Here is a 25,486-nt window from a genome sequence, read left to right as displayed (position 1 = left end):
ACAGCGTATTTGCTTTACTGTCTTTGTATACGCTGGGAGCGTATGTTTTGCAGAACTTTTAAATAATATTAAAATACATGAAATGAATAGAGGTAACGATTAATTTGCCTGGTAATAGTATTGTAATTATGCCTGTGGGATTTGAATTAAAAGCATCCGAGTGCTAATAAGAACTAGTTAACTCCAGTGGGTCACTGTGATAAGCTATTACTAGACTACAGATGAGAAAAGTTGAAGGGCTACAATCTAAGAAAAAATAAGTAGTTCTTCTAGATAGGTATTCATATGAATCATCTCCTTCCACTCATAAATCTTACCATCTAATTCTTTAATATCTGTCATTATGGAAGTGGGGAGCCCAACCTTGCAGCTTCTCCTCTGCTCATTTTGGACAAACAAAGGAAAATGCCAAGAAACTCAGGCAAAAATGAGTTTGATGTTATTTTCTTTAGGCAGTTTCCCAGAGATCCAGTTACTACAACATTATTTGTAAATCATATTTTAAGTAAGTTGTGTGTGCCACAGAGGCATTAATTATGTTGTCACTTGCAGTGCAATCTCACTGCTAGATTCCTGCATCATTTCTCCTTTGCCACCATTGCAGGGTCGTAGCTATTTACCCTTTCCCATTGTGGTGATCAGAAACCACACTCCTCTCTGAGCAGACCTCTGCTGACCCCTGGGTTTTCTTTTGTCATAGAAAAAGGAAAATAGATGCATTTTGGTGTTCATTTTTTCCCGGACAAGAGTTCTATCCTGACATACCCTCCGAGCAGCCTGGCCAATAGATGTGGTGAGTGAGACCGGACAGATTAATGAGCTCATTATAATTCATTAAAGAGTGATATGGGGATGACTGCCCGCTTTAATTAGTTTTATTACTGTAGGAAATCATTTTATATGCCAAGCTCATCACCAAGCATGCCTGGAAAACATTAGAGTGGTAATCAGACTTGAGATGGGAACCTTTCATTAGCCTGTAGGGCTAAAGGCACTTATAATGACAAGAATGGTATTAAAAAGATGGACATGAGAGTGGCTAGCATAAAATAATTTATCATGTCTAATAATTCCATGATAAACAGCATAATGGTGATTTCAAGTTAAAAATTTGGTGGAAGAGCCGTGTTGCTACGGCATAGCGCGTACTCTTTCTGTAATCATGCCATTAGCTGACACTAATAGATTTAGAAGGTTTAATAGGTCAGGTTTGCTCAGATAATAAATCCTAATGCAAATTAACTATGACTGAAGCATTCTAATGAAATGTTAATTGGCAACTGGAATTTTTTAAGAAGCACGTAGGCATCTTTTCCCAGTCACCCCCAGATTAGCAAACACATTTCCACATATTTTTGTGGTAATTGAAAGTTGCAGAAAAACTACAGGTGAAATTATTTTGTAAATAACAAGGGGTAAAAGACCCCAGGTAAAGTAGCAGTAGAATTGGATGGAGAAAAATGGAAAAATAGCTTAAGAGCTTTGGTCAGTCTGCAGAAGTCCCACTGAAGAAAGAATTATGTTCTATGATCCACTTCTGTAACATTGGAAGGCCTAGAACATACTCACATTCAAGGTCTCTTCATCATTACACAAATGGTTTAAAGGTCTAATCTCTGTAACCTCAATAATTTATCACAATCAAATGACTACCTTATCATTTTCATTACACTCTCTTCACTCTAAGCAACAGTAAATCTTCCTAAGCCCTACTTTCCTGATTGGTTCTCTCTTTAATCTATTGTTTGGTATTGTTAGACTCTATAACTTGAAGAGTTAGGTATTTGTTTCAACACATACCATTCTATTTTCATGAGCTGTGTTGTTCAGTCACTCCCAACACCACTACCTCAAAGCCATTCTTTCTTCTCAAATTTTCTCAAACACATCACCAGTTACTCTTGAATTTTCTAGTGTAAAAGAGCGAGTTTCTTTCTGATTATACAACAGAGCAACTGTCCATTGTTATTTGCCTCTTTTAGGAAACTAGCTCCTTCATAAAAGCTTAGCAAGGTTTCCCTTGGCAAGCTGCCCCACGGGTTATTAGTTGAGAGTGCTACTGTCAAGTCCAACTTATGCTGTCGGATATTTTCACACTACTGTTGTAATTATGGTTTATACAAGTATCACAAATGGAGGGTTAACAAAAAGAAATAAAGATAGTCAGAGATTCCCGGGATGTCTTCTGCACGGTTATCTTAAAGGCAGACCTTGCTCTTGCACTGTGGCTCCCGGTACCAATAAAATAAGCCTTACAACAGCCCAGGTTGCTGTTACAATATTACAGAATAGGAAGCTGAACACAAAGAACAATTAAAATATTCCCCAAAGGTTTCCAGTTACTTGAGAGCCGTTCAGGGTGAACCAATACTACCAAAACTGAAAATATTTATCAATAAGATTTCAGGTTCTACGTTCAATCATTGAAACAGATGGAGGGAATTTTGTTGGTGTTACTTCAAGAGCGATTAATAGAAATTTCCAATCAGTATTTGCATGATTCTCCATCACGTACATAATATTTTTGAGGCCCTAAAAGTATCCTTAGTGACTGAAATGGAACACTTGGTCCAACATGTGAACTGGGAATCATTTTATGTTCTACTACTCCAACATAAGGAGAAACATTTTGTGCAGTTTAAGTTATGAAACAGTGAACAGAGAAATACAACAAACCCACCGCACCGTACTCGTCTGACAATTGTACACAGTGCGTTTACTGGAGCTACAGAAAACACAGCAACTTCAGCAATGCAAGACACAACAAACCCCTCTGTTCCTAAAATTTGTGCACCACCACTGTTTACATATATATATATATATAGAGAGAGAGAGAGAGGATAAAGTTAGCTGTAGCTCAGCTAATCCATGCAGACTGATCATGCTGCACGTTTTGGAGACTGTCAAATTACCGTCATTTTACCTTGTTCTCATGTGTATCGCATAATTATTTGCAGTTTTCTGGGGGTTGTGGCATGGAACTGGGGTTCAGAATCAAATCTCCAGCAAGGCAGTAACACAAGAGACACTGCAGAGCAGTTTTGTCTTCCTGTTTGAGTTGATTTCCCCTGAACTTGAAGTGTAATTGCCCTGATAACACAGATTTAATGTAAAGGCTGCTTTTTGTCTATATAAAGAGCCATTCACCATTCCGAAAATTTGTGTTTGCCCTGGAGTAAGATCCATTAGGTTCAATCGCAGTTTTGATAGCAATGGGATTATCTTGTCTTTCAGCTCAAAAGGTTTACCACTTATCATAATAAATCTCTCTGGGAAAACAAAGCAAAACAAAAGCAACAAACCAAAGAAGATTCTGGAGTTTGGGTTGGGTTTTGTTTGGTTTGGGGTACTTGGTTTGTTTTTTAAAGAGAGATCAAGAGGTCAGGAAATGCTGCACACAAGTGACCACACTTGTTTCCTTCTGCATTATAGTCCAAATACTCTGACAAGTTTCATTCTGTTTACTAAGTCTCCTTTATTTATTATTGTACCATAACAACAGCTTAACACCATTTTTAGAACAGTCCCCTGAGATATTACGAGACTTATTTACATACCTTCCATTTTTTTTTTATAAGGATACACAACAGAATCCATGTGTGCAGCTAATGCTTAAAATTCTTACAACATGCCTGTTGTTCAGATGTTTTGTAAATCACTAGGTCTTACACAACAAAGACACAGTAGGAAAAGAATTTGTTGACTTGTCGAGAGAATAGTTTGAAAATCCCTGTTGAATTGGTCACTGAATCTGTAAATGATGCTAATGCTGTTCCCTGGCATCACTGCTTATTCTATTTATATCAGACCGGCAGCGGAAAGAATACAGACCCACTTCTACCACTTGTCTTCGGTTGTTTGTACTCACAACAAAAGCTGTTGCTAAAGTACTTGGCCACACACACAACAGCTTTAGTTTTGTTTTGGTTTAAAAACTAAGAGCAATAGGATTCTTCAAGTATCCAGATTTATATGTGTGTGGACAGAAACAAACGAGCTGCACTTTCAAAATAAACTCCCAATTCTAATTCCTCCAGTTTTTGGGAACCTGACATGGAAAACACAAACAGGCCTCCAGTTTAGAGAAACCACAGGGCAATTGTGAACAAGCAAGAGTCACGGAAAATTATGGTTACTTCTGTGTTTGGAACAACTACATTAATCAAAACTATTATTTTGTTTAAAATGAATATGTTTGAAGACAATTGGTCCAACATATTTCAAATAAATTATAAATTAATGCACAAATTTCCCTGTTTCTCAAGTTCTACTTTACTGTGGGAAGCAGTTACAATGTGGTCTAAAGGTGGTAACACAGCCCTTCGGTATGTTATTGAGCACTCTATTCACCACAGTGTATTTCATTACCTTTTCTCAAGTATGTCTTTTTGAAATCCGTATTGGAAGGTATGGTATCAATCATATTATTCATGAAAAATAAACGTACATTTTTCGTCAGTATAACCCGTTCATTACAAATCACTTATGCAAATAATATCCTTGATCTGCACGTCAAATTAAGTCTTTGGGACTTCAAAGATGCGCAAGATTTCATTCACCTTTATTTATTTCCAAGAAAAAGGACTTATTGTCCTATACTTATGCTCTTTCTATATACCTTTTGAAAAACGGTCAAACCCAAGCACCAGTCCTGACCGTGAAAAGCAAGAGCAAGGCAGAGACTAAACTAAGTGAACTACTGAAAAACAATCAGCAAAATAAGCCTGAAATATTAAAGACCACATATTTCTGTACCTAGGATAAGAAGCAGATTATGCCTATTAACCTAGACACTGGTTTAAGAACTGTTAGCACTGACTACACTCCCTCTTGTACAGCTAATTAAGTGTTTTCAGGCTTAAAAGTTTGTGTTGCTTTGCTCAATTCAAATTGCATAGAACTATTACCTTAGGTCAGCAAGTCAGGAATGGAAGAAAGGGTTATTTCTCAGTTAACTTTCTCAGTTGGAGATGAAATGAACATCTGAAGGAAAGAAGATGCCTGCTCTCAGGATAGGTCCAGCTGATGGGTACTGGGAAACTCTTCCTGAGACCGGATCTGCTCATGGCAATGCTGCGCAAACTTCCCATTCAAACATCTTTGGTCTGACAGAAAAGCAAGCAGAATTTAGACCTATTTTTTTCTCAGCTGCTGCCATGTTTCTGTGCCATTGGCGTTAGCTTTGTCCTATAAAAGTCAAATGCTATTTCCCACAAATACAAAATGGTTGATTTTGCAGTTAGAGAGCAGAAGTTTTAACAAAAATTAGTAGAGGAAATCATCCGGGTGTGAAACTGCTGTGGAAATACACATGAATGCGCATGTTTTCATCTGATTATTTCCCCGCAGCAAGGAATTTAGATGTGTGAGAATCCTATGACAACAATTACAGAATGACTGAGAAACCGCAGTTGTGGAGATCCTGTCCTTCAGTGCCTTTCAGATTGCAGATGAGGAGTTTAATTAAGGCTATAAACCAGGGGCAGAATATATTTCCATATCTATATATATGATTAAACACCTGTCCTAATGGGGTCCTGCTCTTTAAAGATGGTAGTACGCACTGTGTCTCACGGGTTACATCTTCAAAGCAAACGCCAGAATTTACTGTCATTGTTGATCAAATGACTCGCTTGCACAGGAAGTTTCCATCACGTTAAAAGGTGCCTCCAAATAATTTCTCCTCCGTGCTATGGAGAGACACCGCTTTGCCTCTTTGGTCTGCCATATATACAGAAGAATTCATGCAAAAGTCTATGAACACTTCATCTGTCATTTCTAAAATGCCTGAAATGGCATGTCTGAAATGGGGTATACTCACGCTATAAGCCAAATTCCAAAGCATTAAGAAATTTGCTGTCATTTTAATAAGCTTAATACAGAACCACGCAAAGAAGCACTAACAAAACAGAAGAATTACTTGTGCACAAAATTCACCATCCCCTCCTCCACCACAAGACTGTTTCCACAATATGCAGGGAACTAGATCCGCACCCTCTGTGTATCTCCAGAGTTGTACAGCGATGGAGGGTTTGCCCCATGTATTTTCCCCAGAGCTGTCTGCAACTTCAGTCACTGACAGTCTGAACCAGTACAAGTACACTTAGTTCTTGTTATGAAAATTAATGGGCCTATGCAAAGTAGCAAGCCTGTGTGATACACCTGCAGAGCTGAGCAGTAATTCTTTATGTCCTACAGAGAGATGAACTTAGACCGCAGAGAGCAGAAAAAGCCAGACTGATCTTGCAGACATCAAATCAAATGAAAACCCCAGAGCAGACCTTCTCCACTGAAACAGCAGTGCAGATTTTCTTGATTCAATGGAAAGAAGCAATTTGTGTGAGAAACAGAGTGGTTTATGGTATCATAAAGATCAAGCTGGGCAGCCCCTATTTTTCTCTCTACAAGAGCAGTATCTGTTCTGTATCTTCTTGCCCGGTGGGTTTATAATTTTTACTCTCACTCCCACAACTCCTAAAGTTGTTGGTGTGTAGACAAATTTGTCAACAAAAGGATTAAATTATTTCGCTCTTCATAAAACATCAGATGAATTATTTACTGCTGTTTAACCCTATTGCCTATTTTCTACTAAACCTCGCAAGGAAAATCCTTTTTGCACTGATACAAATCAGCTATTGTAAAATGGAATGCTATCAGCCTTTGTAATCCAACCCATTAAAAGCAAAGTAGCATATATGCATTAAGTATGAATGAGATCAAAAGGCATTAACTTTCTAGTCACTGAAAGTAAATACAATTTTAATCTATTAGCAAAAGAACCATTTGCTGCGCAGGAAGTTTGCTGACTCAATCACTGTTCTCAGTACTAAAGAAGGTGCAAATATATATTCCAAATATATTCCACGTGACACAACTGAACAAGAAAATATATAAACCAGCTTATTTCTAGACAGCATAACCTGCTATACACAATATAAATGTATACATTTGAAAATAGACATGAACTATACAATCCTCCCCAGTGGCTGAACCTGAAATCCTACAATTCTTGGGAAAAAAAAAACCCAAACTAACAAAAAACACACACAAAAAGTGCACGCAGTTGCTGATGGATACAGGTGACAGGCTGTCTACACATTCAACTCAGTCCCAGTTCAGACACAGTTTCTTATCAACAACAATCAACACCAAAACAGACACAGTAATATAAATAATGCTGTATTTGTATAAGCAGAATATAATTTTCTTGTACAATCACATAAAATGAATGTTTTATCAAATGCCTGAACTCCTGATGTGTAAGAAAGTAATTTGCTGAAAGACTGGGTGTAGTTTTCATCTTTCATTCTGGCCCTGGAAAGAAAGGCAATCCTGCGGAAATCATCAAGAAGAAATGATGGCCTAAGGAATCAAGGCAGGGTTACATCAAGAAATGCCCACGGCTGAACATTCTGAGTCTTCAAGACTCTTTTGAAGAGGCAGCCCCGCTGGAAAACTGCAGTTCCAGCAGGGCGAGATATTCAAATCAACGAAAAGACAGCAAAGGAAAAAGAGTTTGATGTTACAGACCATAAGAGACAAGATTTTAATGAGCTAGAAAAAGAAATCCCCACAGACTGGACCTTGAGTATAGAACGCACCCGGACAGGAACATAAGCCAAGGGTCATTTCCCACCGGGAATATGATAATTACAGATAGAAAATAAAGGGTCAGAGCGCATGGGGTGGCACGAGGAGGTGAGGATGCCAGATCTCTGGATGCTACATGAAAAGCGTGGGGTTTGACGGAAAGGCAAATATGCCCAATGCTTTAGGCTCTTTTTCTTTCCTCTGACAATGCTATGATCACTACGCATGATTTCTGTACCATTTTCCATCTCCGAATTCAGATAAGATGGCCCACACGTGGCTGGCAGAGTGCTTCACCTGTGCCTCTCCCATTTAACCCAGGTCTGAAAATAGCCGAGCGTTGTACTCATTCTCCTAAGGACAGAAAGGATGGATCACCAGCTCATATAAGCTTCACTAGTTAAGGTTTCATAAATCTTTTATGACTTTATATGGTACCTATTTCACTATCAAAAGAAGGGTAATCATAATACGATTTAATGGAGGAATGTGTATATCCTGAGACAGATTTGACAGAAAATAATAAAAATTTACTTGAAGCTTCATATAATAACCAAATTCAATACCAGATGGTATTGCCTTTGCACTGACAATGACATTCTGTCTCTGCTTTATTTCACTAGAATAATTTTCATGACAGAAATTAAAATATTGATTACTTTTCACCTTCTTACAATAACTTCAGCTGCATTAAAAGAGGAATCCGTATTTTTTTAAACACAGAATGGCCAAAAAGCCATCTAACTAACCAGAGGACAGTGCTGAGAACCAAGAAAGGGATCGCACCCCACTGATTCCCCGCTCAAGAGCCAAGACGCTCTGGCTCATTCTCACCACTGCACTTGGCCACCTCATCGTATCAGTAGGCACGACCCACAGCTTATCCTCTCCCGTCATACAAAACAGTTCAAGGATTTCCATCCTCACACTTCTCATTGTTCAGTAAAACAACTGATATTTTTAGAAGCACACAAAAACATGGAGACTTTTACTGTAATACAAAGGATAAGAGACTTACAAACATATGGAGTTTGGGTCCGGAAAGACAAGTCAATGAAGTTTCTGATGTTTCAGCATGGATCTAAGAACCAAGATGGGGCTTCTCCCTCAAAGCTCATTTTCTCAGGAGGGTTCCCTTGTCAGAAGGTGACCATGATTCCGGGACCAACTCATGCTGAAGGTGGGGTGTAAAAACCACCGAGGGACAATATAATGCAGACTAGATTGAGTGCAGTGCCGTCCCCCAGCAAGGGACGCTCTGGATTACATCCTGCTACAGTTTATGATCAGGCACAAAACTGGTATCTTTCATTATCTGAACTCCAGCTAAACTGTTTTTAGAAGTATATGTAAAAAATCAGATGTGCCATAAAACACTTCAAAGTGAAAGATATCATTTCAGCTTTCCAAAAAGCCCTAACGCTACGTAACATGGGGTAAGAAAGTCATGCTAAATGCAGGATCAAAACAGGGAGATGCCAGTGTGCTCTATGAGAACAAGTGCAACAGGAATTGAGCTCTAATGACACCATCTTGAAAAAGTTTGGTAAAAATCAGGAGATTTTCTAATCAGGATTAAATGAAAACAATTTATGCTCATTTGGACTGTTAAGTGAACCACTTCCTGTACCTCATTTTTGGTTTTGGAAACCTTTAGAAATTAATGATTTGACAGATCTTTTATCTGTATAACTATGCTCCCAAGGTGTAAAATAGATGTTATGAATTACTCAAATTAAATATCATATTCCAGAGACCTAGCCATGACGTAGCTTGTCGCTGATTAAAAATGACCATGCATCTTCTGTGAACTATTAGGTTGCAGCCACATCCCTATCAGAAAGGTTAAACAGATCTCTCAGGTACAAATAAGATGCTCTTGATATTCATCAAATGTCCCTTTGGGGCTCACAGGTCTGTGCTATCTTTTAGCAAACATTCATTACTGTACACTGACAATATCCAAACCGTCTCGTTGCCATGCAATGGCTCTTCATTCTGCAAGGGCAAGTTTGTTAAAGTCATTTCCTTGTGAAGCTGAGGGCACGACACCACTTCAGCTCTTCCATTTTTTTTAAGCTCTGTTTGTACAATAGATAAAGACATTGGCAGCAAAACCAGCAGATTATAACTTTGTCTTCTGAATTGCGCATGGCCAGATAAAGGAATGCTATTTATTTTTTTAAGAAATAATTGCAATTATTACAACACCACAATATTGTTATAAATATGCAGAAGACTTAGTTGGAGTGCTGGTGAATTTGCTTTTATGTACTTAGAGGGGAACATAATTTTCCTTGTAACTACTGAATAGGGCAGGTTTTTAAATCACATCATATGCACATGATTAAAAACAACTAGAGCGAGCTGATTCCAACATCTCCTGTAATGCAAGGTGTCAATCCTCTGTCACGTTCATGATAGGGAAAAACTAATTAAGACACAGCTGTATTAGGCAAGACATTGCCTGTCCCTTCCACACACACCACAGCTCATCCTAGTTTGATGGAGCATCCTCAAACCTGCCAAAAAGTTGTAATTGAATGATAACATTCATAGCAGTCAAACGGTCAGATGCCAGTGTGGACTATTTGATGTGAATTGATATTTTTATAACCAATCAGCACTGCCATGATTTTCAGAATGCAGCCTGCAGGATCGTGTCCGCTGCAGGACTGTATCCTTACGTAGTTAGCATCTAGAACAGTTGCAAGTACTAATATTTTGCACATCTACCACGGCTGCCTTCTGAGCACTTCAAAGGGTTAATAAAATGAGTCTCAGTGTACCACTACAAAGAATACATGTACTTTGGCAGTTCCGCAGATAGAATTGGAATCACCTGCACTATCTCCCCTCAGAAGACACGCAGCCTCTGGGACAGAACTGCTGTATCCTCCAGTTGTCACTTTTGTACCTTAAACCCACAGCCGCCTTTCTCTAGAAATAAACCTCTAAAATAGCACAAGCCTTACACTATTTGCAATTTAAACGCATTCTTGTCAACCACAAATGGAAACTCCCACCCCTGCAATCTTCTCCCTTTTGTCCACCCAGAAAGACAAAGAAGAATCCAGTGCTACTGTTGAAAAGAATGCCAGGTAAATGCAGTCCTTTCTTCTTCTTGACAAGAACGGTTGATTGACATTTGATTTACTTTTTTTCCCTTTTTCCTTTATTGGCCTTTTCTTTCACAAAACAAAGGTGAACGAGAGGATGAGTACAGTGTGTCATCAAGAGCTGCACAAACGCAGCTCGGAACAAGAGCAGCTGCAATCTGAAAATAAAGCAGCCTAGGAATCGACAGCATGTTTACAGTAAGTATTTCTGTAAGAAATATATACCTGTATCTGTGGGTGATTATATATCTGGGGAAAAATCAGTTCCCAAGTGAGCCTGCTAGTAAAGTTTATAATAATATAAACTTTATATTAAACTTCCTAAAAACTCCATACAGAAGTCTGAAGGGCTTTTACTCGCACAGTCCAAAAGGCTCTGCTAGAATTAAAGCAAGAACATGGAGTATTCTCTAAAGCAGAATAATGTTTGTTTGTTTAGCTGGACTTCATAAGGACTTTGGTAAAACATGTTCTGTTTCCACGTGCAGAAAAGCGGTCATCTCACACAACACTCCACTGTGATTATTTAATAGGATTTTCTTGGTGACAGTGCCTAGTCCAGCCCTGCCACTCACGACACTTCTCAGGTAAATCTTCACCCACCAAAGTCCCGTTGTCTGAGACACCATGTCCTCATCACCGTTACAATGGGAGCATGTTCTACTTGAACCTGGATGCTCAGGTGTTCTTGACCAGATCATCGCCACCTACAAAGTTACTGGAAGTGGTTTTATACAGATAATTTTGCACTAGCTTGTCACACAAGGAAAAAAAGTTTCGCTTGACTAATAATATAAAGTACTGCCACTTACTGTAAGTCACTTGTCTTGGGCTCACAGTTCAATTAATGGTTTAATGGAACGAGCAGGTCCTGCGCCAAGAGACACGGTCCTGCCCTTTGCTCAAGCCCAGATCCTGTGTCCCATCAAACAGGCGTCTGGCGGGGCGATGGCACCAGAGAAGCGAGAATGGAAGCGTCACTGCTGTTTCTGGCAGCTTGAGATTATACTAGGTCTGAGAAGATTAAGCCAGCACTATGGTGCAAAGTGGAAAATCCTTAAATCTGGACTTTCTGTCACTGACAATATGCTTAAGCCATTTTTTCACAGCTCCACGGTGTAGTTTCCCTTCTATTTTGTTACTTTAAATTAGAACATTTTCAAACTTCCCCCTCCAGCCCATCCCTGCTCCCCGCATTGAAGAATAATAATAATGATCTACTTTTTAAAGAAAAGAACTAGGGAGCTTCACAACTCCTGGGTGTTTTATGACCTGCACAACAGAGTGTGGCAGACCTGCCAATCTGTACTATATATATCTACATTATTGCAGTGATTTTTTTTGTTTTAAATACTCTAAAATTTTAGGCATGTAATAAAGACTGACAAGCATACAATTCATTCTGTAGGTCATCTGCTACACAGATGTACTTTATGTTCCTTCTCTAGGCAACTTTTTTTGCTTAAAACAAGGTGATTTTGGACTATCAAATTCTATTCTGGATTCTTGAGTCTTCTCAGTTCAAATTGTAATGGGTGGTATTGATCCTTGATCTCCACATTTATGTTTTCATCATAGGTCTTAAACAAAACTGAGGGTCCTTGCTCACAAACTAAACATCTGCTGTCGAGCAGAGTTCAGCAGAGAATCACACAGATCAGAACATCACAAAATGTGCCTAAATCTCTTATGCACATGATGTTTAAAAGATAAAAATGCCTTTAAGTCTAATAGCTGTAGACTAATAATTATTTAAATAAGCTCTAGCCACATAACAGATTTAATTCACAACTGTCAAGAGATGTGTCGCCCTACAATGATGTATTTTTACTTTTCCCGGATAATTCCTGTTTGTCATACGATACAGAGTTCTTCCAGTCCCCTGACAAGTAAAGCAGCAAATTAAACCAGATGGGACTAGAAGGGAATACAAAAGACAAATGGGAAATGAACTTTTTTCTAAGCCCTGCTGGGTTAGCCAACATAACGGGACAATAAGTCCTTTCTCCTGGTGACCGTGTACTCCACCCATCTCAATATGTCTAGTAGCTTTTCTTGGCTTACAAGCAGTTCTTATCATGTTCCCATTTGGCATATAAATAATAGTTGATACTCCTAAAACAAAATATATAGGAAGTTAAGCAGATACATTAATGCTTGCTGTATCCTTCTTTAGATGAGGAGTGAACTACTTAACAATATAGACTTTTAAATTGAATTTTAAAATGCCAGCAGCGTCTTCTGTTGACTCTTCATAATGAGATGATAGCTGTCATGCAAACAATATTATCGCTACAAGCATATAGTTCTGCTAAGGCTGTAACATCATCATATTCCTAGGTAACTGAGTAGAGGTTTGTATCTTTTTAAAGCTCTTTTTAAGTCATTTTATCTATCAGACTTTCATGCAGTACTCTTCAATAATTTTACCACTAGAGTTGCAGCTTAAATAAACGTCAGTAATTTCTGTAACGTTTCTTTGATGTATGTTTCATTATTGCTGTTTTGTTTATACCACCACGATACCTGTAAATACTAATTTTTATGCCAAACAGTTTTAATACCAGACACAGCTATGACAGCTTGTCAAGGGCATGGAGCACATTCCTCAGCACTGAATGACAGTGTAAGAACTGGAGTTCAACCTTCTCTGGAGGACACTCCTAATGACACCACTGGGGACAAGAATCACACTGTGAAATACAACCAGCTCTCCATAAGAAGCCCAACAAGACCCCAAATCCTTCCCTTCAAAAACGTAATTGCCCAAAGGACCGGAAAAGAGTAAGAGCCAATCTACGAGAAGCTAGTAAATCTCATCAGATGCTCGTATTTTTCATGACATCTTTTTTCCAATGGGACAAAAGGAATCCTCCCTTCTACGCATACTAGCAGTGATTCTCATCATATAGTGTATTTAAAAAACAGGATTAACATCAAATGTCACACCACAGATTGTATTTGAACACTTTTTTTAGTAAAATATTTATAGAGGAGAGATTTTTCTCGTGTTAGCCATGTGGTATTTTGTGCAATAATTTTGTTCAGTTACAGTTGATATCACGGAGACAAAACTGAGTCAGGAAGGTGAAATGATGAACAGGGGAAAAAAAAAACACCAAAAACCACAGATGGGAAGAGCCACCTGATAAACTGAACCCATGCAGGGCAAAGAAAGATGGTTTCTGTTGATTCAACCTAAAGATTGGCAAACTCCACTAAACATCTTGGTTGTAAACACTTTGGTTATACTGCCAAATGCTTGATTTTGCTCGACAGTCTAATGGTCCATTAGTCACAGCATGACAGAGTCAGGTTTATTTTGTTTCATCCACATAACATCCCCATACCAAGGTACAAAGATGTTACTCGATTCATTTGAAGAACATCCACTTCCTTAACCCAAAGGACTCACCAGTAACTTACTTTAATCATTCTGAAGTCTAAGCTGATCCTATGAAAACTACATCTCAAACATGCACACAAAAATATTTGCTGATAACAGGCCAGCATGGCAGAAAAGTAGCACTGCGCAGCTTGTGTATATTGTATTATATACCTGCAGGGACATCTTTCCTGCTGAACCCTTTGATTAATTTCCCTGGCAACACTCTCAAGTCTTGTAATGTAGAAAAGTCAGGTTAAAAGTATCACCTCCACATTAATCTGCCTAGTGACTAATTTAATGCAGGTACAAACTACATTAGTCACATTGCCTAGGATGGTAATTGTAATTACTACTTCAGTCACTGGTCCAGACTCCAGGTCAGCAGTGTCCCACAGTGCACAGATCATGCTTTGGAAGGGACCTGCGCAGATGTCGTTCCTTCATTACACAGTAGAGAAGCAGAATGGTCTATCTGACATTATCTGACACCCGTCCAACCACTCACCCAGCTGCCCATCTCAAACTGGACATCTTTGACACAACCAACCGCCCAGAAATGCAGCAGCAGCCAGGCTTGGACTCCCTTTGGCTCTTGCCATGTGAAATAACAAGCCCCAAATCTACAGAACCACCACTCCAAGCTCTCTGAACACAGGGCAGTGCTTGGTTTGCTTCTCAGCTTTTGTTTGACTTAAGTCACGCAACTGTTTCTTGTCTATTTGTTTCTCTGCCACTGCTCGCACCGACACTGAAAGCCACCTATGTTTGCAGTCAGATCCTTCTCACCTTCCTCCCAACAAACCAATTACACCCAGAGGAATCCAGGCGCCGGCCAAATCAATCAGCCTCACTCCACCACATCACGTTCAGTCACATTTTTCAGCCTGCCAATACAGCCTAAAGGGATGAAGCTGCTGCAATGGGACAATCAAAGAGCAACCTCTTAGATAGATCGCAAAAGAACATTTGATGCACTTTAAATCATAATCATAAGCCAATTTAACTTAATCTGTTCCCTCACGAGGCAGGCACTTGCTTGGATTCAGTTAGCTTTGCCTTTTGGGACCCTTCTGGGAATGCTCTTATGCATCACTCAGCTTGCCTGAACCATCCACAGGGATGCGCGATATGTTCCTATGAACAGGTGAGCAATTATGATTTCCACAAGCCACAAAAAAGGAATTGTAAATATATTAGGGAATGGATTGAATACAAAAGGGCACTTATACCTTTCATACATCTCACAAGTTTGTTATGATCGGTCCCATCAACTATGCATGCTGACGATGTATGATATGCAAGTAGCATTTATATGATGGCAATATTTATATATATATATATATATATATATATATATATAAATAAACACAGCTTCATAACATTTGTTAATTTTTCCCAATTAATTTCATTTCTTCTAAGGACCTCTTCCTGAGAGCTGCACGCCACTTTATAAAATAGATTAAACCAAATAATAATGTTGGTTTAATTTATGGACAAATAACACTGCAATTTTTTTTCTTGTCATGATAAGGGGACTCTCATTTTGCTAACAAGTTCCCATTCATCCTCAAGAGTCACTGAGAAGGATTATGGCAGGCAGATGCAGAGTACCAGGATCAACCATTCTGTGGGTATGGAGAGAGGATAAAGATATTCCAAAGAGGAGAGTGAAGCAAAAGACTTACAGGATTAATAAAGACCTGTAAAGATTATTCATTTTAAATGATCATACCCATGGCAATAAACATCAAATTATGTCCAAATTATGTTTCAGCTAAAAGATTTTTTTCTTGACCTTTACTTCCATGAAATGATTTCTATAACTAAACCAAGCTTCACCCTTGGACAGAAATAGGAACCTCGGCTCTGCTTTGGAAGGATCCTACAAGTTAAATGATCGTTTTCTCATGAAGGAAAGCTGCTTTTTATGAGAACAAACAAACATCAAGTTTTACAGCTAGAGATCCGAGAATCAACATGTCCACAATCTGTCATGTACCTAAAGTGACACTTCTTTCCATTATGCTCACATTAACCTCAATTTAATATTTCAGAACTCCGGTTTCAAATGCCAAAATCTATCAGAAGGTTACCCACGACATTCTACAGCTCTTCCCTTAGAGCTATGTAAGTTTAAACCCCTTAGAAAAAACTAAACTAAAACTGGTTTATTCCTTCTCATTCATCCTTTCTTGAAGATATCAAATGCAAGAGAAAAGAAGTTGTTTCTTTCTTGGTTTCTGTGTTTCCTCTGAATTTCTGTCCATGACCTGCTGAACATTTTGCTCATTATTCACCTGATCAGAATCAAGTGCCTGAGTCTGTTCACAGGTTCTTCCCCCTCCCAGTATCAATTCCTTTGATCACTAACACAGTGCTCTCTTTTCCCCTTATTTTTTAATGGCAGTTTGTAAGACAATCATATCCATATCTGTCTATTAAAAAAATGTTTCTAAGTGTACAATATCGAAAAACTGCAATTTAAAATTATCACAATTATCTGTAAACTCCTTGAAGCAGGAATGGCATTTTCCTACCCGTGTTCCTCACAACAACAACACAGCACATCCACAACCTGGAGACCTGGTTCTTAGCATTTTAACAAGAAATAAAACTCACACTTTCCATTGTCTCCATTCCCAATACCTTCCAGGAGTTTTATTTATCTCTAATAAATGAAGAAGCCGGAATAAACAGATCTCTTTTCTGCACGTGTGATAAGACACACCTTTCCTGGACTAGGATTAAGAGCCAAATCATTTAGCCACATTTACAAAACCTTCGACAAGCAAAGATGTTCTTTCACTTGCAAAAGACAACTTGATGATTCTTGACCAAATGATGAGGAACAAAAAGGTCACCCCATATACACAAATATATTTCACTACTAATCATCAATGCACTGAACTTCACTGGATTTGAGACAAAAAGCAGAGAGTAAAAGGAATGCACATGCTATGGCTCAAAATCTGAGCACAACTCACCCCAATACTATAACCACGTACATTTCCAGTATTTAAATACAGGGAAAACTACTTTTTTCACACAGAACTAGCTTGAACATTGTGCAACCACACACAGGATTGGTAAGAGGAGGAACATTTACAAAGTCCCAACCAAACATCAGAATTCTCTTAGTTCGGTTGTATCACATAGTCAAAGCCTCCCAACATAACCAGTTTCTTCAGCAACATTGAACAGCCTTACAAGGGAGACTATAACTTACCAAGAGACACAGCATGACCAACAGGCACAATCAAAGGAAAACAAACAGAAATACAACAAAAACATCAAAATACTGCAAAACCACATCCCTGACCTCTTTGTGTGCTCCCATAAAGAGGCAGAAGGAAGAAAGGCAGGATATAGCTGGCCAGCTTAAGTGGCACCAGGTGTCTGTGTTTGAGCAATTAAATCTTGCCATTGATTTCAGGTGTCAAAATTGCTCACCAAAATACCTGTCTCCTTAAGCTCTAGGAGAGCATTACTAAAACCAGACAGTTATTTTCAGTGTTGTGCTTCTGAGACACCCAACTTGGTAACAATTTCAAAACGACAACCCTCTATTCCCTTCAGTAAGCCATGATGTTTGAAAACCTGTGGCTGGGTCATTAATGTCACTTAGACACTGGGAAAGTTGTTTATACATGTTTTAATAGAAGACTAAAGGAACTTTTTAACATGTGTTCTCAATTTAAAAACTTTTGTTTTGCAAACAGTCCTACATTTTTATGACATTGAATGAATAGTATGAAAACACTCCAATTTGATATCATTTACAGCAATGTAACCACAGAAAAAAACACTCCTGTGTTGAAATGGTCAATACGGATTCACGTTTTCCCCTCTGAAATGATTGGTGGGTTAAAATGGTCAGTAAGATGTTCATTATATTTCCCACATGCCAGTGTCCTCCCACAGATTTACTTGTGCCCGTGAGTCCCTGGCCGTGGGAAATGAGAATTTACTATCTGTATGAGGATGATTAGGAGGAAGAACTTTAAGTGCTGAGCGGTGATATCGGAATCCTCCCATGGAGCTTCAAGAAGATATTTTTTCGTAGTCTTAGTGATAACATGTTTTCAGCAACCTGTAACGCTACAACTTTCAGGACTTCTTAATCTTAGATACAGAGGACTCAGCAGGAAAACCTTACCCTGGAGCTATGATCGGAATTCGTTGTGTGACTGTGTGTCTGCCTGAGGGAAGAAACCCAAATGAGCCCAATATTTACCCTTGTAGTACTGATTATATTAACTTTTAAGTTATGCTGGAAATCCTGTTAGCCAAAAAAAAAGTAATGATGATCCTTCTGCATGCCCTTGGTTGAAGCATCATCTGTGTTTCCGTCTAATAAAATAGACATCAATCATTTTCCTGTATGTGATTCACTGAGAAAATAACTGAATTTATACCACTAAGAGCATCGATTTTGCCCAAGCCAACGGCTTGCAATTTTGAAATATGGAACTAACCCTCACTCGATGAAGAAAGCTTCAATAACTTAAGGAAAACATACTAAAATAAAAGAGAATGCGTGTTCACAAAATTTGGGAAAGGCAGCTATGATCCAAGGCATAGAGGCAGATAGAAATCAGGTAATACAGGCGTAGTTCTCAGTCTCATTCCTTATTCGTTCAGTAATTACAGCAGTGACACTGGGATATTATATGTTGCACCTATGCTCCCTGCAGTTTGATAGATAGATAGATAGATAGATAGATAGATAGATAGATAGATAGATAGATAGATAGATATTTGTTTCTTTGTTTTGTTTTGGTTTTTTAAAGGGAAAAAAAAAAAAGGTAAAAAAACCCCTAAATCTTATAAGATGCCCTTGTACCAGGACGACTGTACTTCCGAGCTCACACAAATCTCCCTGAATGATCCTGCATTTTGGGTGGCAGAGCCTTCAGCTCTTACCCCCCTCTTGAAATACCTTGTTCTCAGACCAAACCTTGAGCTCCAAACCCTGAAGGAAATGGTGATGGTAGAAATACCACCTTGTGTGCAGAGCGGGATTTGCCTGTCTGCTCCACCGTGAAGCCTGGCAAGTGCACGTACCCAAAGGCACTCAGCACCACTGCTGTCTGCGTGATCAATTCTTCCTCAACTAAAAATCGTTCAGAAAATACTGTCTTATTGATTGTTCCAAACACCTGTACCCAAAATATTAATCTGATTGACCGGACAGAAAATGTATGTATTGTCAAAGTTGTTTACACCAATGAGAGGAGCTGAGAGAGTCGTGGCCATCACTGACTGCAAAGATCTGTATTTACGGAGCCTTCACAGCTGCAGGACAAGTGGCAAAACTATTAGTATAGACTTAATTTAACATATATCTATACCTTATGAGACCTATAGCAGTGGTACCACTGCTAAGGACTGTTAGCTGTTGCTGCTTGTGCTGGAACTTCCATTTCTTACTCAGGAAACGAGCATCTAGAGCATTAATTACACAAGTCAGACCACACTCAAATAATAAAAGCTGAAGGAAATTCTCAGCTCCTTCAAAGCAGAAAGGAAAGCATGTAAGGAGTTTTCTTATGTTTAATGTAAATTAGTAAAGCATGGTTGAGATTAATCGTGAAGTTCAAATGCAGTTAAGCATTGCTATAATAAATCACTATTATGGTTACTATTTACAAGTTGGTTGTGGCTAATAACCAGAGATTGGTGCTCATTATAACAGAAAATGCATAATCATGCAATATTAGATATCTTATATACTAAATGGCTGCCACAGATCCCTTCTTAAAAGTGCCTGTCACTATATTTTAGAATAATATCAAAAATAACAAAATTCTATTCTAATAAAGCACAGTATAACGAGTAGGAAAAAGGAACAAGTTCTAAAGAAAAGGATTAGACATAGCTTGGTAAACTGACCTTTCAGAAATACCCACTTCTTCACCCATCTTCTACATGAAAGGCAAGATTATTTTTAATTACAGGTCATGAGTACAGATATAAGTAGTCATCATTAAAAGTCACTCACGTTTGAGTCAGCCGCAGTTTTGCTATTATAATGTAGAATAACACTCCAGGTAAAGCTGCATGACAAATACTGTTCTGCTCTGTTGTATTTCAAATTCTGAACTCTGAAATTTTTCAGCTGAGCCATAATGTTATTTTTTCCCCAAGATAAGGCTCTAATTCTTCAAGAAAGGATCAACTTCTGCTCACAAGAAGATTTCTCCCTACAGAAAACTTTCAGTACACAACCAATGAAGAAGATGTTCTTTCGTGGGAGAAGAAATAAACTTTTCCCATAATACAGAAAGCGATCTTGCTTTTATATATAGCTTTAACCACAGAAAACAGCAGAGGACTGAAAGCTGAAATTTGACATAAAAATAACCCTCACTAAAAAGAAATTCCTGTGAGTGTTCTATCAAAAATTGGTTTGTGAATGATTTTCAAAAGCATGCTGTCTGTTCTCGGGGTTGCTTTTAGGATGAAATAGTGTTGGAGTTGCCTACCCTTATTTCTTACTCAAATGTTTCTATTCCTTTTGCTGAGTATCACTGACACTCCTTTAAAGGTACTGTCTTAACACAAAAAGAGCATAAAGATTTCATCAAAATAAGGCACTAAGGTGGAGTATCTCTTGCTCTACTGCAAAAGACTTTCTTCCAAATACTTCTGAGTCTGGTTTGACCTGATCTGGATCCTCCTGGCGCTGTTTCTTGTCACAGCACATGCAATAGATTGTGAAAACGGCAACTGAGTTCAGGGCTACCTGAGCTGAGACTATGCAAGCCTTCCCATCTTTCTTCTGATCTTCTCTATATTAAATTCAAAATCTTAAAATGTTTTTGAACAAGCTTAGGTCCTCCTTCGTATTTATAGAGTACATCTCCATTGGGATTAAAAATTACAAGCATCTGCTTTGGTGAAGTTGGAAGCAATAAGAGTATGATGGAATGATTTGCAGAAATGCAGACTTTGTTTTGAAGATGAACTGACAACATCCAAGAAAGGACAGTCTTTTGTGGTGTAAAACCAGGTATGACTGAGAACTTGGTTTCATTTCACAGTCTAATATAAAAGTTCATTAGCTCCGAGATCTCCAGCTATTCCAAAGAGACGCAGCGTTTATTCTGCCCTGCTTCATTACATCTGTGTTTGCAGAACCACAGAACACAATTTCTTTCTCAATCTTCATTTCTACAGCAAGGAGGTAGGAAAGGTTATTATCATGTTGCTGAGGGAAATGCATCATCCCATCATCAAAAGCCAATAGTACAGGCTGACAGTATTTGGAGAGGGTTATGGCTTGTAAAACCAGCCATTCACAACACTACTGGAACAATATTGCTCTTGCTTGGAGTGAGGCAAGGAGAAATAACAGGGACTGGTACACTTTAGATTACTTTTATTTCTACTTCAGGGCATTGGCTGTGAGATGTATTTGACTTTTTCCTGGTCTGGCCTCCACTTTACTTGAATTCCAAAAGGAAAATGTTTTCCATTTTGAAAATTGACTGAAAAGGAAAGACTAAATTACACTTCCTGCCCTTTTTATTTTTTTTTTTCAGTTTCTTTTGCCTTTTTCTACTATAAAACATAAAGGAAGAAGACTTTTAATATGAAGAAATACTTTCATTTTTTTAATTAGAGCAGCTGTTCTACTTCAAACGAGTCATTTGCAACCCATTCTGAGCTATACAAGCACCATTTCTGTTAGAAGGGAATAAAGGCTCTGTGGTGGATTTGTCATTGTGCTCCTGGTGCAACCAGCATTTGATCAGCTCAGTAAAGGAGCATGAGGGCAACTATTTCAAGCCAGATTTTCTTACCTCTTACACCTTCACCTGCGCTGAGCAGCTCCTTTCTCTGCAAGTGACGTACCTGACTGGTGTCCCAGGCACGGGTAGGAACAACAACTACCGAACCTGCCTTATAATGCTGAGCAGCCTTCAATGTACATTTAATGTATAAAAAAAAGACAATGTGCAAAAAAAAGACACGTGTGCTCTAATATCTTGGCACAACTCTCTGATTGAGAGCTAGGGGTGTCAAAAACATTAAAACCCCCAAAGACGAAAGAGAAGTTTAAACCTTACGCAGTTGCACATATCGTCCCATCATGTATTATTAACACCAACTAAAACGACAGGCCTGTGGCTTATGCCAGATTCACGCCAAAACATTCCTTGACAAATCTTTAACATCCCCTGTATCTTTGTGGTAACTAATCATTGCTTCATTAAAAGATGTACTTGAATGCAATATAAAGAAAAGTCTGTTGAAGAAAAATGACATACGCACATATACAGGAATGGACATATCAAAGTGTATCACTGACAGATGAGATGGATAAAAACATGGTCCTATAAATAATGATTTATATCTGTAGTCTGATGGAAAAATAATCCTCTCAAAACCAATAACTTTATTCTGGGCGTTTCTTGAAAACTGCATGATATATATGTATATATATATCTGCATGATATAGATGTATATATGTGCATGATATATATGTATATATATATATAAAAATCACAGTAATTTAAAGCAAAGGAAGCAGCAATAATAGCACTTCATGATAACACAAAATTCAAATACAGTGCTTACAATGGAAGTAATGAACGGTACCTTGAAAAAGGCGGGTTCCTCGGGCAGAGGGCTCACGGGCAGCGAGGCGGTGCTGCTGGCCGGACTCATGTCCGTGCTCTGGAACAAAGAGAAGCACACTGGAGTTGGCATTGCCACTCAGGGACTACTGACAGCTTTTCACATTGGGGGCGAAACAAAGAGAAAACAGAGCTCAAAACCAACACATGAAATCCAACAGAATTAGATGGACAAAGCAACTGCGCTTGGTACAGTATTTAACTTTAATTATCACTAATGGTTAAGTATTTTGTATTTTCTTTATTTTAAATGAGCTCCCCATTCAAGATGGAAACATATCTACAAATATGCAAACGTACTGTGCCTACAAAAGAGTAATACAAGAGGATAACTGAGAATACAACAACTTGTTAATGTAGAGCAATCTATTTTATATACATATATATATATATATATATATATATTTTCTTGGGATTTTTTTTGGATGGCTCAATGTTGAAGTTAGAAGGCAAATTTAACAGGAAAGCAATACATTGCAGGACAGTATTTTTAAAAAGATCACTTTCATAGGAGTCAATATATCTTACAAACAAGCACTAATACATGAAAAAAACGGTCAACAGCAAAGACAACTTATGTCAGTACAATTCAATGGACACATCTAGTCAAAATGCTTGCAAGATTGATCTCAAAACCCACTGTTTTTAGGGTAATATTTCAGTAACCTGTTGGTTAGGATAGAATCACATCATCATCGAATAATTTTCATTGGAAAAGACCTTTAAAATCATCAAGTCCAACTGTTAACCTAACACTGGTCATTATTTTTACAGATGGGACAGATATGAAGCGTGGAAACTCTTAATAATTTGGAATAGTAATAATAACAGAAGAACAAAATCTGGATTTAAAAATAAAATACACAAATAACACCAAGATTGTTCTGGAGAAATCTAGAATATATGACACTTCTTGGGAAATAAGTGCTTCAATGCTAAAGTGAAGAAATCCACCACCACCAATAAACCAGAAAAGATGTAATGGAGACATAAGAAAACAAGTTTGCATGGGCCAGAAATTCATTTTCTTTTCACACTGTGGCACTGCAATGCAGATTGATTTAATGAATTCAGCTTATACAATTAACTAATCAGATATCTGCTTTCACATCACTGGGAATCTATTACGACCCCTTAGATAAGCCCAAATTCTTCAAGTGAAGAATAACAGTCCACCCGTGATGTCCTAAAAGGTCATTCAGCACAAGATTTTTATGCAGATACCATCTTTTATTCAGCCAGCTGGTACAGGATGAAAACGAAGACGAAATTTTGGGTAAGAAACCCCTATGTCTGATCTGAAACAGAGGGCACAGACTTCAAAGTTAACACCTACTGAGAAAATCGCTGAGTTTAATTAGACAAGTATTAGTTACACCGTACCTGAAAGAAAAGACAACAGTTACTTGCTAAATAAAAGGCATGTAAGTAAAGAAGAGGAAGCCATGGTAATTATTACCTATGAAAAAGAGAGTTTATAACCCATGCGACACAGAGAATTTGTTGAGAATAAGGGAGATTATAACGTGTCAGAAAGCCAGTATTTGTGTTGAATCCATCACTCTGGTATTTAGAAACATTACAAATTTTAACACTGACTCCTGCACTTGATCATCAAGGAAACTGGCGCGTAATATTTACCAAAAGAAAGCGAAACGTAGCTCTTTCAGATTAAACTCAAAGTCAGACTGAACCGGAGACCTCCTCTAAGTGAACACTGTCCCAAAAGCCAGTTGAGATGAGGACAATGTCTCTTAATTTACACAGAATAGAAAAAAACTAAAAGGGAATAAAAGACAGTACCAAAAGGGTTGTTTCTCGAGGTATTCAAACAATCCCTTCTAAACTCCATGCTGCTTTAAGAGATGTTGTCAGCTTGCCCTCCTCAAAGGACACGTTAACAACTTCAAACATCACATCTCCCACCTGAATTTACCACCACGGGGTATTTTTCATGATCACACTTTGCAATCTAAACCACCCCATACACAAAAAAAACCCTGTGAGGAATTCACCCTACAAGGACTTTCTATTATATTTGATGTTGCCTAAGCCAATTCTGTTATCATAAAAGCAGCAAACACTTCAAATCTGGCTTAAAGCTGACACATTTTAGTTACAAATTAAGTAGAAGATGCTACACCATTAGGCTATAATCATATCTTAGAAACTGTAGTAGATGTTAAACATAATTTGAACCATAATTATACATATTAGGCAAAACTGGGTTAATTGGGACATCTGCTGACTTTGCAGTACTTTGCTGTGCAACCGCAACATTTGAAGAAGTGTTTTTGATGCACAGCGATACCACAGCTGCGTTTTGTAGACTGAGCCTTTCCCCTGCCTCGCCGGAAACCTCGGAGTGTTCCGGAGCACACAGAACACTGCAAAGCTCTAATCATCTAAACTCCACTTCTGAAATGTCCGAATACAAAGCAACTAAAGTATTTATCCAAACAACAGTATAGAAAATGCTGTCTCGCCTATGTCAAAAATGACCCTGTGAGCGTTTCTTTCAGTGCTTTTAGGCCATTTTTTAATTTGGAGCAGGCTGTTAAAATCCAACAGAAGGACGTTATTAGAATTTTGTTAATAATTGTTGCATGATTACAATGATCAATGTTCAAGTTTTCTTCTAATTTCTAGAACTGATCAGCCTAGATATACATCCATCATCCTCGTTGTGCAACTGAACGGGTACCACAGAGTCTTTAAATAAAAACAGATTCACCTCACCTCATAAA

The 25,486-nt window shown here is 38.2% G+C and overlaps 1 protein-coding gene across 7 annotated transcripts in view; it reads right to left on the bottom strand.

Moving 5' to 3' along the window:
• CCSER1 (coiled-coil serine rich protein 1) overlaps positions 1-25,486 on the bottom strand; it is a 424,423-nt gene that overhangs the window by 198,571 nt on the left and 200,366 nt on the right. For 6 of the 7 annotated variants that reach the window (XM_065062407.1, XM_065062410.1, XM_065062413.1 and 3 more), the window contains exon 7: positions 22,702-22,779. The exons of the other annotated variant lie outside the window; for it this stretch is intronic. In XM_065062407.1, the coding sequence (XP_064918479.1) occupies positions 22,702-22,779 (78 nt within the window). The remainder of the gene's footprint in view (positions 1-22,701; positions 22,780-25,486) is intronic. 7 annotated transcript variants of the gene reach the window in all.

Source organism: Columba livia, chromosome 4 (genome assembly GCF_036013475.1).
Source record: "Columba livia isolate bColLiv1 breed racing homer chromosome 4, bColLiv1.pat.W.v2, whole genome shotgun sequence".
Taxonomy (NCBI): domain Eukaryota; kingdom Metazoa; phylum Chordata; class Aves; order Columbiformes; family Columbidae; genus Columba; species Columba livia.
Note: the sequence above shows the minus strand (reverse complement) of the source record. Positions and strands in the feature narration are given on the sequence as shown.